This window comes from Papio anubis, chromosome 1 (genome assembly GCF_008728515.1).
Source record: "Papio anubis isolate 15944 chromosome 1, Panubis1.0, whole genome shotgun sequence".
In the NCBI taxonomy this organism is placed as follows: Eukaryota; Metazoa; Chordata; class Mammalia; order Primates; family Cercopithecidae; genus Papio; species Papio anubis.
Genome location: NC_044976.1, coordinates 199,042,544 through 199,055,503, shown reverse-complemented (window position 1 = coordinate 199,055,503; position 12,960 = coordinate 199,042,544). Strand labels below are relative to the sequence as shown.

Genomic DNA, 12,960 nt, shown 5'->3' with positions numbered 1-12,960 from the left:
TTTCCACTTGTGGCACGATGTCAGCACTCTAAAAGTTTCGAGTTTTAGAGCATTTTGGATTAGAAGTGTTCAACCTGTAGTATACAAACACTATTCAAAGCGCCAGATCCAGTGAAGAAAAACTCGCTCACAAAGCCCAGTATGAAGGTCAAGCATTTTTATGCTTGAGAAACCACTTGGCTCTGAAATTTACTAGAACAGAAAGTTTGCCTGGCAATTCATTATTTGTATTATTGTCCTGCAATAGTAAAGTTTTGCTGTCACTTTTCTATAGACTTCAAGTACCCTGCCCGCAGAGGAAAAGTTGCCTGCCGCTCTCGCCCTCCTTCTCACCTTAGGGTGACACTGCAGGATTGAGAAGAGCACGTTGTGCAGCCTCAGGAAGATGCTTCCATACTCCAGCGGCTTCAGATGGTCCAAAGGGACAGTGAGAAGGATGCTGAAGGCCAGGCTGACGTGGTGGGGGTTGCCGATGGCCTCCTCCCCCTGCCGCAGCAGTGCCGCCAGGACATCTAACACAGGCCCGACCACTGTGAGGGACACAGGCTGCTCCTGACAAGCTTCTCGGTTTAGGAGCTAAAGGGCAAGATGAGATAGAGGAAAAATGAAAGTAATTCCCCAAGGAAATAACACAAACACTGTAGCACCGAGTAACTGAGGTAAAGACGTCTGTGCTCCAAAATGAATTGATGTAGTCAGTGGGCAGTTAAATACCATTTGTTAAACTTCTTACAAATCAGCTCTAGTGAAAGATACTCAATTAATGATTTAGAAAATATAGAGAACAGACCCAAGAGGAAGGATAGCTCAAAGTCTTACCTACGTAACGTGGGACAGCTCACCTGTGACCCTCCTTCTCAGACACACAGCAGCCCTGGTGAGGGCTGTCTCTTACAATGCTCACTGTTCTGCTGGGTATTCTGGCTATGTAGACCCCTGCTATACCCTTTGGGTGGACATAAGCAGATTCTAGCCTGGTGTTCTCATCAGTGAGGGCCTACCACACATATCATCAACACTGCCTGCCCGTCAGCATGGGTCACCCCCATATATAGCCCACGTGCCTCTCCTGATGCTCACCACACATACCTTAGTGACGACAACCCCTGCCATCCACCAAAACGGATGCTCAGGAAAATGACAAAGCAGCCAAATTGGAAACAAGAGAGAATATTAAGTCTGTTTTTTAGGCCCTTTTGCCCCAGGAACATGCTAACCCAGGGCAATTCTCTCAGGTAGCAACGGCTAGAATTAGGGCAGAGGATGATGGTAAAATAGATACTGCTCCTTCACACCTAAGCGTAAGAACACCCAGGTCAGGATTTTTAGAGGGCAGGAGACAGTCCCAATCTGAGCTAGACTTTTGTTCTAGCGAAACAAACAGCCTAGCAACAACTGGTCACAAATTTTAACATCTGAGTAAGATTGTAACAAAATAAACTCCTATCTGCAACATTACTATCCCATCCTATAAAGCATTTTATTCTCACTGTATCATAGGCCTTAAACACACACATACACATACATACACACACATACACACACACAAAACTCCTACAAATAAATGAGTGCATTAAACTAACCACAACATTTTGTGGGGACAAAGAAAGCCCCAGAATTCCTTGTATTATCATCTGATTAAATAGGCATCTACAAGCTGGCTGAAGTGGCATGCACCTATAATCCTGGTGACTTGGGAGGCTGAGGCAGAAGGATCACTTGAGGCCAGGAGTTTGAGGCTGCAGAACACTATGTTCGCACCTGCAAATAGCCACTTCACCTTAGCCTGGACCACACATTGAGACCCTATTTCTAAAAAAATAATAAAACATAAAATTTTAAAAATTAGGCAGGCCTCCACGATAGCCTCCCTTTATCACTACATCCCTGTTTTTACTGCCTGTCTGATGCTTCCCAATACTACTAAATGTCCCTTGATACCACCTCGCTTCCACTGTTCCAACTGTTGATACCAATGTGTTCAGGCAGGACACACAAACTCAGCATCCTGCTCACCGTTGCCCTCAGGAAGCAGCTCACACACACGCTCTGCATAAAGCCACAGGGCAGCAGACCCCCAAAAGGCTGACTTCTGTCTTTATAGGAAGAGGGAGGGGAGGAGCTGGAGGACACATCTCCAGAGGGTACTCACTGTTAAAGCCGTGACTATCTGGGGACACGCACGCCACAACAGACTTGCTTTCTCTCCACTGAGTGGGCAGTTCAGTAGCAGCCTCAGCAATGTAATAGCTGACACAACAGCCTGGGGTAAAAGAGAAAAAACTTAGCAGCAGAGATAGCTTGTTCTCTCTTAAGAACTCCGCCTGGGGAAGGAGCCTGCTCCCTGGGGCTGCAGCGTTGGAGTGGATTGAGAGCCCTGGTGTCAGGGGACGTGGATAAGGCCTGCTTGGGGTTAAGTCCTGGGAGGGACAACCTTCACATCAGCACTCAGACAGGAAGGAAGTGAAGAAGATGAGCAGAGCTGGGGCAAAGTCAGGGTCTTTCAGCAGCATCTCACTAAACCAAGCACGTAAATGGGCCAGGACAGTGAATTGCACAAGGGTTACACACTGTGACCTAATTATGGAGACCCTGTGTTGTCAAGGCTCTGTCCATGCAGAGGACACTGGCTGTTACTTCACTGAGCAACGATGCATGCTTACAGACAGGAGAGGCTGGAGGAAAACATGAAAACAATCGGATTAGGTGCTGTGGTCGCGGGTGCTACATGCTGATATGAGGGCAATATGGCCCAATCAGGTCACATGTTTCAAAACATATGGTGGGAGGGGTCTTAAGCAAAGAATGAGCAGAATTTAATTTTTTTTTTTGAGACTGAGTCTCGCTCTGTCACCAGGCTTGGAGTGCAATGGCATGATCTCTGCTCACTGCAACCTCCACCTCCTGGGCTCAAGCAATTCTCCTGCCTCGGCCTCCCAAGTGGCTGGGATTACAGGCACCCACCATCACACCCAGCTAATTTTTGTATTTTTAGTAGGGATGCGGTTTCACTATGTTGGCCAGCCTGGTTTCGAACTCCTGACCTCATATAATCCACCCACCTTGGCCTCCCAAAGGGCTGGGATTACAGGCATGAGCCACCGCGCCAGGCAGAATTTAACTTTCGTATGTATCAGTATTGTGAATATGTAATACTTAGTATTTTACACAGTAAGACCACACATTTGTAATTTGAAAAACTTCCTCTTTGAAAAATAAGGTTTTAAACCACGAGACATAGGCAGAGCCCTGCCTTTACTGGGTGCCAGGCATTTCACACTGTCAGTGAGTTTCTATTTCAGCCTCACACCATCCTCTTCTCCCCGAATGCTGTGCAGCCCACCCTACAACCCTAGCCAAAGTCCTGGCTTCTGCCTTTCACTCTCTTCCCTTCCCTGCTCCCTCTGACTATGCACACCCCAAAGCCCCATCTCCACTCCCACTCTCCTGCCCACCTACAGGCTATCTCCCCACCAGGGCCCACCCTCCCATACCACTTCTCCCTGTCCATCTTCTCACACTTGTACATCCCATCCCCTGCTCCTGGCAGTCCAACACGCTGCCTGCACGGTGCATGCCTCCCTTCCCCTCACCTCTGCTCCCCAACCAAGTCTCCTGCATTCTTCAGGGCACAGCTGGAGTCTCACTTCCTCCGGGAAGTCTCCTGACCAACTGGTCCAAACAGAAATTTGGGGTTGTTTCCTCCCCTGCCCAAATCAGTACCCAATACCAGTGTGCTGTATATGACCAGGAGTCAACAAGCCATTCACGAGGCAGAAAGAATATGCCTAGACCACAGACCTTGGCTGGAGTCTCCGCCCCGCCAACCACTGGCTCTGTGGCCTGTGGCCTTCTTCCTTGTGTAAGAGACGTCTGACCGGTCCAGTGCCCACAGGCATTCAGAGAAGCAAATCTCAGCATGTGAGCTCTGTACAAAGGCACTCAGCAAGTGCAACACCATGCAGGCTGTATCGGTGACTTCTGTCAGAACTGAAGGGGCAGGCTAACTGAGGTGCTTCTCAGATGCTGGCATGAGGGCAGTATGGCCCAATCAGGCCACATGTTTCGAAAAGCATGGTGTGAGAGGTCTTCAGCAAAGAATGAGCAGAATTTAACTTTTTTATGTATCAGTTTTATGAACGTGTAACACTTAGTATTTGACATAATAAGACCAGACATTTGTAATTTGAAGACTTCCCGTTTGAAAACTAAGGCCTTCCCTACGCCGCAGCCTGGGCTGTCCCACAGGCCAGGGCTCCCTCTCAGACTCCCTCTTTGCCTAGAGTCTCTACCAGTTAGAATTTGTTTAGTTTTAAGGGTGACACCACATCTCAAATCAGTTTTCCCATTTGAGCCGACATGATTTCTGAGCCTGCCACACAAGGAGGGAGAAGCCACCCACCTGCACATCTGCTTTCCACATGTTACTGACGTCCAGTCCCTGGAGAATACACTGCATCACCAGCCTCAAGTCCTCTGTCGTCCCAACCTCTAACATTTGGGTGAACAAGGCTCCCAAATGAGGCTCAATATCCTGAGTGACCCGAACAGGAATTTCAGGATCTGTGTGGGTAAGAAACCGAAACTGTTAAGATGTGACAGACAGGTGAAATACATTACCAAGTAGCCACATGATGAAACTGCGCACAGCTGTGGCCGCCATCAAACATCACCAAGTTAGGGGCATGGTGATACAAGCACTGGTGGAAAAAGCAGGTACACGTATTTAGTGTGATGCCATGCTCTCACACACACAGCTGCACCTGTGCATTGTGTGTACACACACAAACACAGAAGACGACAGCCATGCTTAGGAGGTAAACTCCGAACCACAGAAGACAGTGATTATTGCTTTGTGCCACTGACCCTTGAACAATGTTTGAACTGCATGGATCCACTTACACATGGGTTTTCTTCTGCCTCTGGCACCCCGAGACAGCAAGACCAACCCCTCCTCTTCCTCCTCCTCAACCTACTCAACGTGAAGATGAAGAGGATGAAGACCTTGATGATAATATACTTCACTTCATGAATGGCAAATACATTTTCTCTTCCTTATTATTTTCTTAATAACATCTTCTTTAGTTTATTTGATTGTAAGAATACATAAATACATACACAAAACGTGGTAATCGACTGTTTATATTATCAGTAAGGCTTTGGTCAACAGTAGGCTATCAGTAGTTTGGAAATTTCCAGAGAGTCAAAAGTAATATAAGATTTTTTAAATAGAATTGTTTCAGAAGGATACACATGGAATTTTTTACTGTGCCGAAGGTTGGTGCCTTAACCCCTATGTTGTTCAAGGGTCAACAGTATTTTATTTCTCTACTTTATTTGTGTTTCTTTTATAAAATCGGTAGGGGTGCAAGAGTGGGTGATATTTTAAACAGATGAGAAAGTCATAAAGATTAAGAGAGCTCCATTTTTCAGGCCTGGATGACGGTCAGGAAGTCACCCAGCTGTTTCCCATCATCCCCAGTGTCCTCAGGCCCACAGTTTCACAATAACGCCCAAAACCAGGGCACTCAAGGCCCTTTATCATCTGGCCCCAGGTCATCTTTCCAGCCAGTGCTTCAGCCCCACCTGCCTATTCCACATTGCCAGAATACCGTCCTGCTTTCCCGTCTTTGCTTACTATTTACAGCATTGGGGGAAAGTGGACTTTTGGGAGGTAAAGATCTAGATCCAAGTCTCCCATAAGCTGTAAAACCCTGGACCCATGATTTATCTGAGCCTCAACTCCCTCATCAGTGAAGTGGGCATAACAGCACCAACTCCTGTGGCTGGCAAATAAAAAAAGGCCAGAGTTCACAACACAGTGCCCTCACACGAAAGGCTCCCATTTCCACCTGCCCTAGCTACGCTTCAAGGGCCACTCACACGTGGCCTGTATGTGGCCTCTCCACCGAGTCCCATAGCTCTGGTTCACTTTACGGCGTCTCCCCCACCTTTACCCTGTGATGTGTGCGAATGTCTGTTTACTTAATTACAAAGGCCAAAATCAATACCTCACTCATCTCCAGAGCAGGACACAGCCTCAAACATACAAGCATTTTAATTGTTTTTTTATGTTTCTGGAGACAGGGTCTCACTCCATCACCCAGGTTGGAATGTAGTGGCACAATCATGGCTCACTGCACCCTCGACCTCTTGGGCTCAAGGGGTCCTCTCGCCTCAGCCTCCGGAGTAGTTGGGACCACAGGTGCATGCTACCCGCACGGGCTTTTTGTAGAGATGGGGTTTTGCTTTTTCACCCAGGTTGGTCTCAAACTCCTGGCCTCAAGTGATCTCTTGGCTCAGCCTCCCGCTAAGTGCAGGACTACAGATGCCAGCCACCACTCCCAGCCAAGAAGCATTTTTAGAAATGTTGGTTTCTGTAATTGAATTCAGGCCCTCTGTTCTACTATCAGAAGGCATTCTTTTCAAAAGCCCACCTCTGAGCCACCTTTAAGGACACAGGGAGAACTCCATGGCTGGGGCACCTGCACGGTCCCTCTTCACACTCCCTCTTCCTGCCCAAAGCCTTAGGCCACTCCTCATTTGGCATTTCTTCTGGAGCACTCACAATTCTGGCACTTCCCTGGACAGTGTCTAACAGCTCAGATGGAAGAGACCTGTACACAGCAACACCCCAGGCCCATGAACTGAGGGCACAGTGTACCAGTCTGGCCTTGCCCAACCCTGATCACGCTGTGACCGAGGGGCTCTTCCCTGGGGAAATAAGGTACCAAAAGTTCAGGGACATACAGTTAGGACTTAAAGACTGCCTCAACTCGGCCAGGCACGGTGGCTCATGCCTGTAATCCCAGCACTTTGGGAGGCCAAGGCAGGCGGATCACTTAAGGTCAGGAGTTCGAGACCAGCCTGGCCAACACGGTAAAACTTCATCTCTACTAAAAATACAAGAACTAGCTGGGTGTGGTGGCACACACCTATAATCCCAGCTACTCGGGAGGCTGAGGCAAGAGAATCGCTCAAAGCCGCGAGGCGGAGGTCGCAGTGAGCCAAGACTGTGCCACGGTACTCCAGCCTGGGTGACAGAACGAGACTCTGTCTCGAAAAAAAAGAGACTGCCTCAACTCAGCAGGGTTGAAGAGGAAAAGGAGGACACAATATTCTGTTTAACTAAATGGCACAAGGGCAGAGCTTCAGACCACCAGCTGCCGTTTCTTGGGCCAGTCACTTAGAACACTATAATTAGGCTTAATAAAAGACTCGATTTTAGCCCCCATTAAGAAGGTGAACACCATTCACTAAAAGACACCCTGACACAGTAAGACAGAACAATGTAATATCAGAGCCTTTCGGTTAATCCACAATCCAGCCAGAGACAGTTACTGAAAGGGAGACAACAGCAGCATGATTTGGCCCGTGGCACTCCAGTTCTGGCGCTGGCACAGGCAGACCAGATGGCTCTACTTTCTGCGAGAACCCATTTAACCCTCACGTACTGAAAGGCACGCCTGTGGCCCCATCCGTCACAGCTTCTCCACCCAGAAACACAGACCTTAACGTGTGCTTAACACGGACGTTAACGTGACATGAACGAGGGTCAGATTTGCCTGACTTGCAGACCTCACCTCAAAAGACTGACCTGACCCCAGCCCTTTTGTTACCACCAAAACAAAAAAGAAAAGACCCCCCACAATTGTGGTGTGTGCCATCTTGAAACAGAAGAAATCTCTTCCATTAACTGTTTGTTTGGGAGGAGTAAAAGTGTATTTTATTTGTATACCCTAATAAAGGTAACAAATCTTAATTGTCTTTCGCTATATTTAGAGGAAAACCTCAACAAACTCTAAATGGGCCTCCAAAAACATTATCATCTATTCCCTGCTTATGGCAAGTTTAAATCATAGAAAAGTATTTTGATTTATTCTTATTAAAATGCAACATTAAAGTGGTACAAAATAATAAAATAGCAACAATCACAACCTATTACACTGCACTAATACAACACATGTTAATGCAATAATTATTTTAATTTTTGGATGCCTTTCTAGCCCTTTTCTGCATGAATATATATTTTACATAGTTGTAACTGTGGCATATTTAACAGTTCATATTGTACTTTTTTTGCTTAACAATATTTTCTATATACTTCTAGCCCTTGTCTTCATAAGAGGTTTCAGAATTATAATTTTAATGGCTGCCTAGTAACCCATTAACCTTTCACCAAGGGGGCTGTAAAGGTCGACTCTGTGCAGGAAGACATGAGCTCTCTCGCTTTGGGACTGTGCATGAGGTCCTAGTTTGCTGCCTGGAAGGCTGCCTTCAGACTCAAACACTCTGATGACATCGTAGGTTGCCTTGGTCTAGTGAGCACCTGTACCTGGCAGCACCCCAATATGGGCAGGGTGGGGGTGATTGTGTGTGTGAACTAAGGCAGGCACAGTCCTGCCCTCAAGGAACTGTAAGAGGCTCTTTGGAAATTAAGTGATTTGGCTGGGCACGGTGGCTCCGGCCTGTAATCCCAGCACTTTGGGAGGCTGAGGCAGGCAGATCATGAGGTCAGATCGAGATCATCCTGGCTAACACAGTGAAACTCTCTATGAGGTCAGATCGAGATCATTCTGGCTAACACAGTGAAACTCTGTCTCTACTAAAAAATACAAAAAAATTAGCCAGACGTGGTGGCGGATGCCAGTAGTCCCAGCTACTTGGGAGGCTGAGGCAGGAGAATCACTTGAACCCAGGAGGTGGAGATTGCAGTGAGCCGAGATCATGCCGCTGCACTCCAGCCTGGGCGACAGAGCGAGACTCTGTCTCAAAAAAAGAAAAAAAAAAAAAAGACATTAAGTGATTTGTACTTTTTTTTTTTTTTAATGAGACAGGGTCTCACTGCGTCACCCAGGCTGGAGTGCAATGGCAGGATCAAGATTCACTGCAGCACCGACCTCCCTGGGCTCAAGTGATCCTCCCACTTCAACATCCTGAGTAGCTGGGACGACAGACACATGCCACCATACCTGGCCAATTTTTGTAGAGATGGGGTTTTGCCATGTTGCCTGGACTCAAGCAATCTGCCCCCTCAGTCTCACAAAGTGCTAGGATTACTGGCATGAGCTGTCACGCCTGGCTCTGATTTGTACCTTTTTAAAGTCAATTTATGGCATTGAAAGTCTGATACATAAGAGTCTACTAAGGATGCAGGTATCTATGTATCTCATTGCAGCCAGGACAAGTTAAAGGCTAAAAAGCTGAAGAGGAGCAGATTTCAAAACTAAAAACCTACACAGAACAACCTCCAAAAGAAGTGAGCAACTGAGGTACAGAGCAACATACGGAGGAGGCTGCTGTTTGCACAGAAAGTAGGGAACTATTTGTAGCGGTAATTGCTAATGTATGCCTAGAATGTAAATAGAGGGCATGAAGTCGTGCATGCTGGGCCTAGGAGAGAGATCTTCTCACTGTCCACATGTGGTACCTTTTGAACACATCACGTGCTCACTTATTCCCAGTTCCAAAAAGGGGAGCAGTGGAAACTAGACCTCTATAACACAGAATTAGCTCAAGAGAAAATATCTTACCTGCAAGAACTCTTCTCACAGAATGAAACATGGAGGTAAACACGGAGTCCTTTTTGGGATGGAGTTCTGGGGCCAAAAAGAACAGAGTCAAAAACTGCAAGGCTGCCCGAAAAGACTGATCATGTCCCGCAAGAGCTGGCAGCTCCAACAGTATCTGAGAGTAAACACCCTGGTAGAGGGCAGCGTGGGAGAGCAGCGTCCTGTCGGTTACGTGGGAAATGTTGGCTCCTCCATCCCTGCAGTGCTGACCGAGGTCGGCTTCCAAGAGCGTGCTGATGGATGAGATGAGGACGGAGGGAAGGTGCCAGCCCTGGGCCCCTCGCACTGAGCAGAGCTGCAGCACAGCTCCCGTCTGCAGCACAGCCTGCTGCAGCAGCTCGGACAGTGCTGCTGGGGCCTCCTGGCCCAGCTTCTGCTCTTTGAGGAAAGGTCCCAGGACATGGCACAACCTGGTTAAAGACACCAGAAGGAGCTGCCTGCCCTGGGGGTTCTGATTTTCCAATTGTTTGCCAGAAGCTGCTTCCATGTATGGTTTGGAACTAGAGAGGAATGTGGTGATTTTTCTAAAATTGAGCAACAAGCTCAGCTTCATTTGGATGAGCATCTGCATTAGCTCCTCTAAGAATGTACCTATCACTTGGAGGAATTCCAGCCAAGTGGGATCATCCATCTCAATAGGGAACCTACCACTAGCTCTGAACAATGAAGTCAGTACAATCTCAAAAATATCACTACCATACATGATCTTGAACACAGAGCGAGCACTTTTCCCCTTTTGCAGGTAACCAAGAAGCTGGTAGCAAGTCATCAAGAACTTGAGAGCCAGTGAGGAGGAGCAAGAGCATCCTAGTCTGGTGATGGCCATGGACAGTAACAGAAGAAAATAATGCACATGATAGGGTGGTAAGAGGCTGTCCAGCTGTAAAGCAGAAATCACTTCCAAAAGCCCCAGGATGCTTTCCAACTGCTCTCCCTCCAGCTGGATGGGGAAGTCACTCTTGACCAGGGATAGTAAGTTCTTGGCAATTTCTCCTCTAGGTTCTAAACCTTCGGGTCCAGCTTTTGCAAATCTGTTTTCCCAATGACCCACAACCATGTGGTCCTTTTCAAAAAGCCAGGGAAGCTGCTGACTGACAAGACCTGAGTCACGCTGGGCACCAGAACACAGAATGCTGGAGCATCTTGCGGTTACGCACAGTAAGAAAGCAGAATGAAGGGACTGCATCTCTGGAAAGAGAGGGCTATGAAGGATGGCTTTGGAAATTTTTTCCAGTGTGACGTATGCCTCTTCCTCTATTGAGCCTTCCTGGGCTTTGCCCATTGGTAAAGTTCTCAGCAGGACACTGGCCAGGTATCTCACATCATCTGGACACAGATAGGATATCAGAATGGTGAGATTTGACACAATCAAGTGCCAGTGTGCTACAGGGTATGTGAGTCCACTCACTGTCCCAATTTGGCCATCCCAGGAAGCCATTGTTCTCTGATTCAAGCTTTTTCTGCTGGAACCAATAATAAAGGCAGCATCGCACCTCAAACTTCGGAGGGCTTCTTCAGACCGGAAACTAGTGTGCATTAAAGTCCTTCTCATTTTCTGCAGGTACAGCTGTTCCAAGCAGTATCTACCAAGAGAGCTGAACTGGGCTGTAAATGTCTCTATCTTCTTCCAATGCTGTGTTTCTACACCTGGGAGCAATGAAGGGACGTTCGAGATCTCCACAGCAACACCTATAAGGGCCCCAGACATAGAGTGATACTGGCTACAGTTCAAACTTAACATAGCGTCCACTTGGGCCCAGGTGTAAGCAAGCAAGAGTGCAGAGTCACTGACCTTCTGCAGCCACAGCTCTGGCTCTGGTCCTAGGGGGTCCAGGAGAAGGGCCAGCAGGGGCTGCACCAGTTCCCTCAGCATCCTCTCCATCATGCACTGCGTCCGTCTGACGATGGGCAGGGGCGTGCTGCTGTCCAGGCTCCTCATGTTGAACATGATGCAGTGCAGCAGCGAGCTCAGTGACAGTGACTTCAGGGCCATGTCAGCATCACTCTGCAAATAGGGCAAGATTAAAGACTGGAACTTCTCCAGCACAAGGGACCACGTGTCCAGGATCTGACTCGGAGGCAGCTCCAGGAGGCATGCAGACAGTACCATGGAGGGGCCCGAGGCCAGCACAGGCTGCCTCAGTGTCTCAGCAGCTGGACGACAGATCACCCCCAAAACTTCTTCAAACAACCGTGGCACTTGTCGGAGTTTGGCATAAGTCTGGAAGACGGTATGAATAAGCGTCTCCTGGGCTTTTTTGGTTCGAAACTCTGTTACTTCTGCATCGATCCATGCCGAAGCCAGCAGGTCATCCAGGTCTGGCTCCAAAATCAAATGATTCAGAGAGATCAAAGTCTTCAGGCAGCGGAACCAGGCTGGTATGGGTGCTTGTGCATGGTTTATCAGCAGCTCAGCCACATGCCGGTAAAAGCGAAACTGAGCCTCTTCGTGCCGAATCCTGTCGGCAGCGATGTTGTAGATATTGTTGTTGGCCACTGAGTTTAGTAGCTGTTCCACAACCAAAAGCTCTGTGGTCCAATCTGATGTGGACAGGGCTTTGCTCTGCTCCTCCTGCAGGTGTGAAATCTTCAAGCAGCCAAACAGTCTGGGGAGAACCTGGAAGCAGAGAAGCTGGTTTCCCTCCTTGAAGTAAGACTCTAGAAAGAGCTTATACAGTAAGGCCACTGAATTGGCCACAACAGAGGTATGAAGGGATGCTGCACAGTAGCCAGCACTGACCAGCCTGGTGAGCACGGTGTCGATGGGAGCCAGAAGGTTCTTCATGGCTCCCGCTTTCACATCCCCTTGCTGCTGGTCCAAGAGCTCCTCCTTGTAGGATGACAGCAGCTCAGGCTGAAAAATTCCTCCTCGGAACACGGCCTCAATCTGACTTCTGATGTCCCGGCTCAGCACCTGCCTCAGCTGGCCCTCGCCAGCCTGCGTCCATGTGCCCCCGGAGAGTAAGTGCCTCAGGACCAGGCATGGCTGGAGCAGGTGAGCAGTCACATCCCCAAAGGCACGTCTTGGGTTGACCTGCTGCTGCAGGATCAAGAGATAATGGCCAAGGGCCAGGTGAATGACCTCAAACAACTGGGCTACCACGGCTCCTTCTGGCTGCCTGCAGGCCGACCAGCAAAGCTGGCTCAGCAAGGTCACCATCAGCTCCTGTTTGGCCGTGTAGATGACAGCAAGGGCAGGGGTTGACAGGATGCCCTGGCAGCATCGAAGGACAGCACAGATGTTTCTTTGGGAACCCCGAAGAGAGAACTCAGTTATTCTTTCATTTATGATCTGAACATGAAGAAAGAAAGAAAATTCATTACTGACCTTAAACCCATATACACAAGAAAAGTATCAAAAAAAAAAAAAAAAATCAACAAACTCACC

At 48.2% G+C, this 12,960-nt stretch overlaps 1 protein-coding gene across 3 annotated transcripts in view; it reads right to left on the bottom strand.

The window, feature by feature from the left end:
- Positions 1–12,960, bottom strand: part of URB2 (URB2 ribosome biogenesis homolog) — a 33,810-nt gene that overhangs the window by 12,380 nt on the left and 8,470 nt on the right. For all 3 annotated transcript variants that reach the window (XR_002519005.2, XM_021931235.2, XM_003893787.5), the window contains exons 4-7: positions 9,534–12,864; positions 4,403–4,563; positions 2,153–2,263; positions 334–576 (exon numbers count right to left, since the gene is read on the bottom strand). Coding sequence is in view for 2 of the 3 variants with exons in the window: in XM_021931235.2 (XP_021786927.1) it covers positions 334–576; positions 2,153–2,263; positions 4,403–4,563; positions 9,534–12,864 (3,846 nt within the window). In the remaining variant the exon portion in view is untranslated. The remainder of the gene's footprint in view (positions 1–333; positions 577–2,152; positions 2,264–4,402; positions 4,564–9,533; positions 12,865–12,960) is intronic.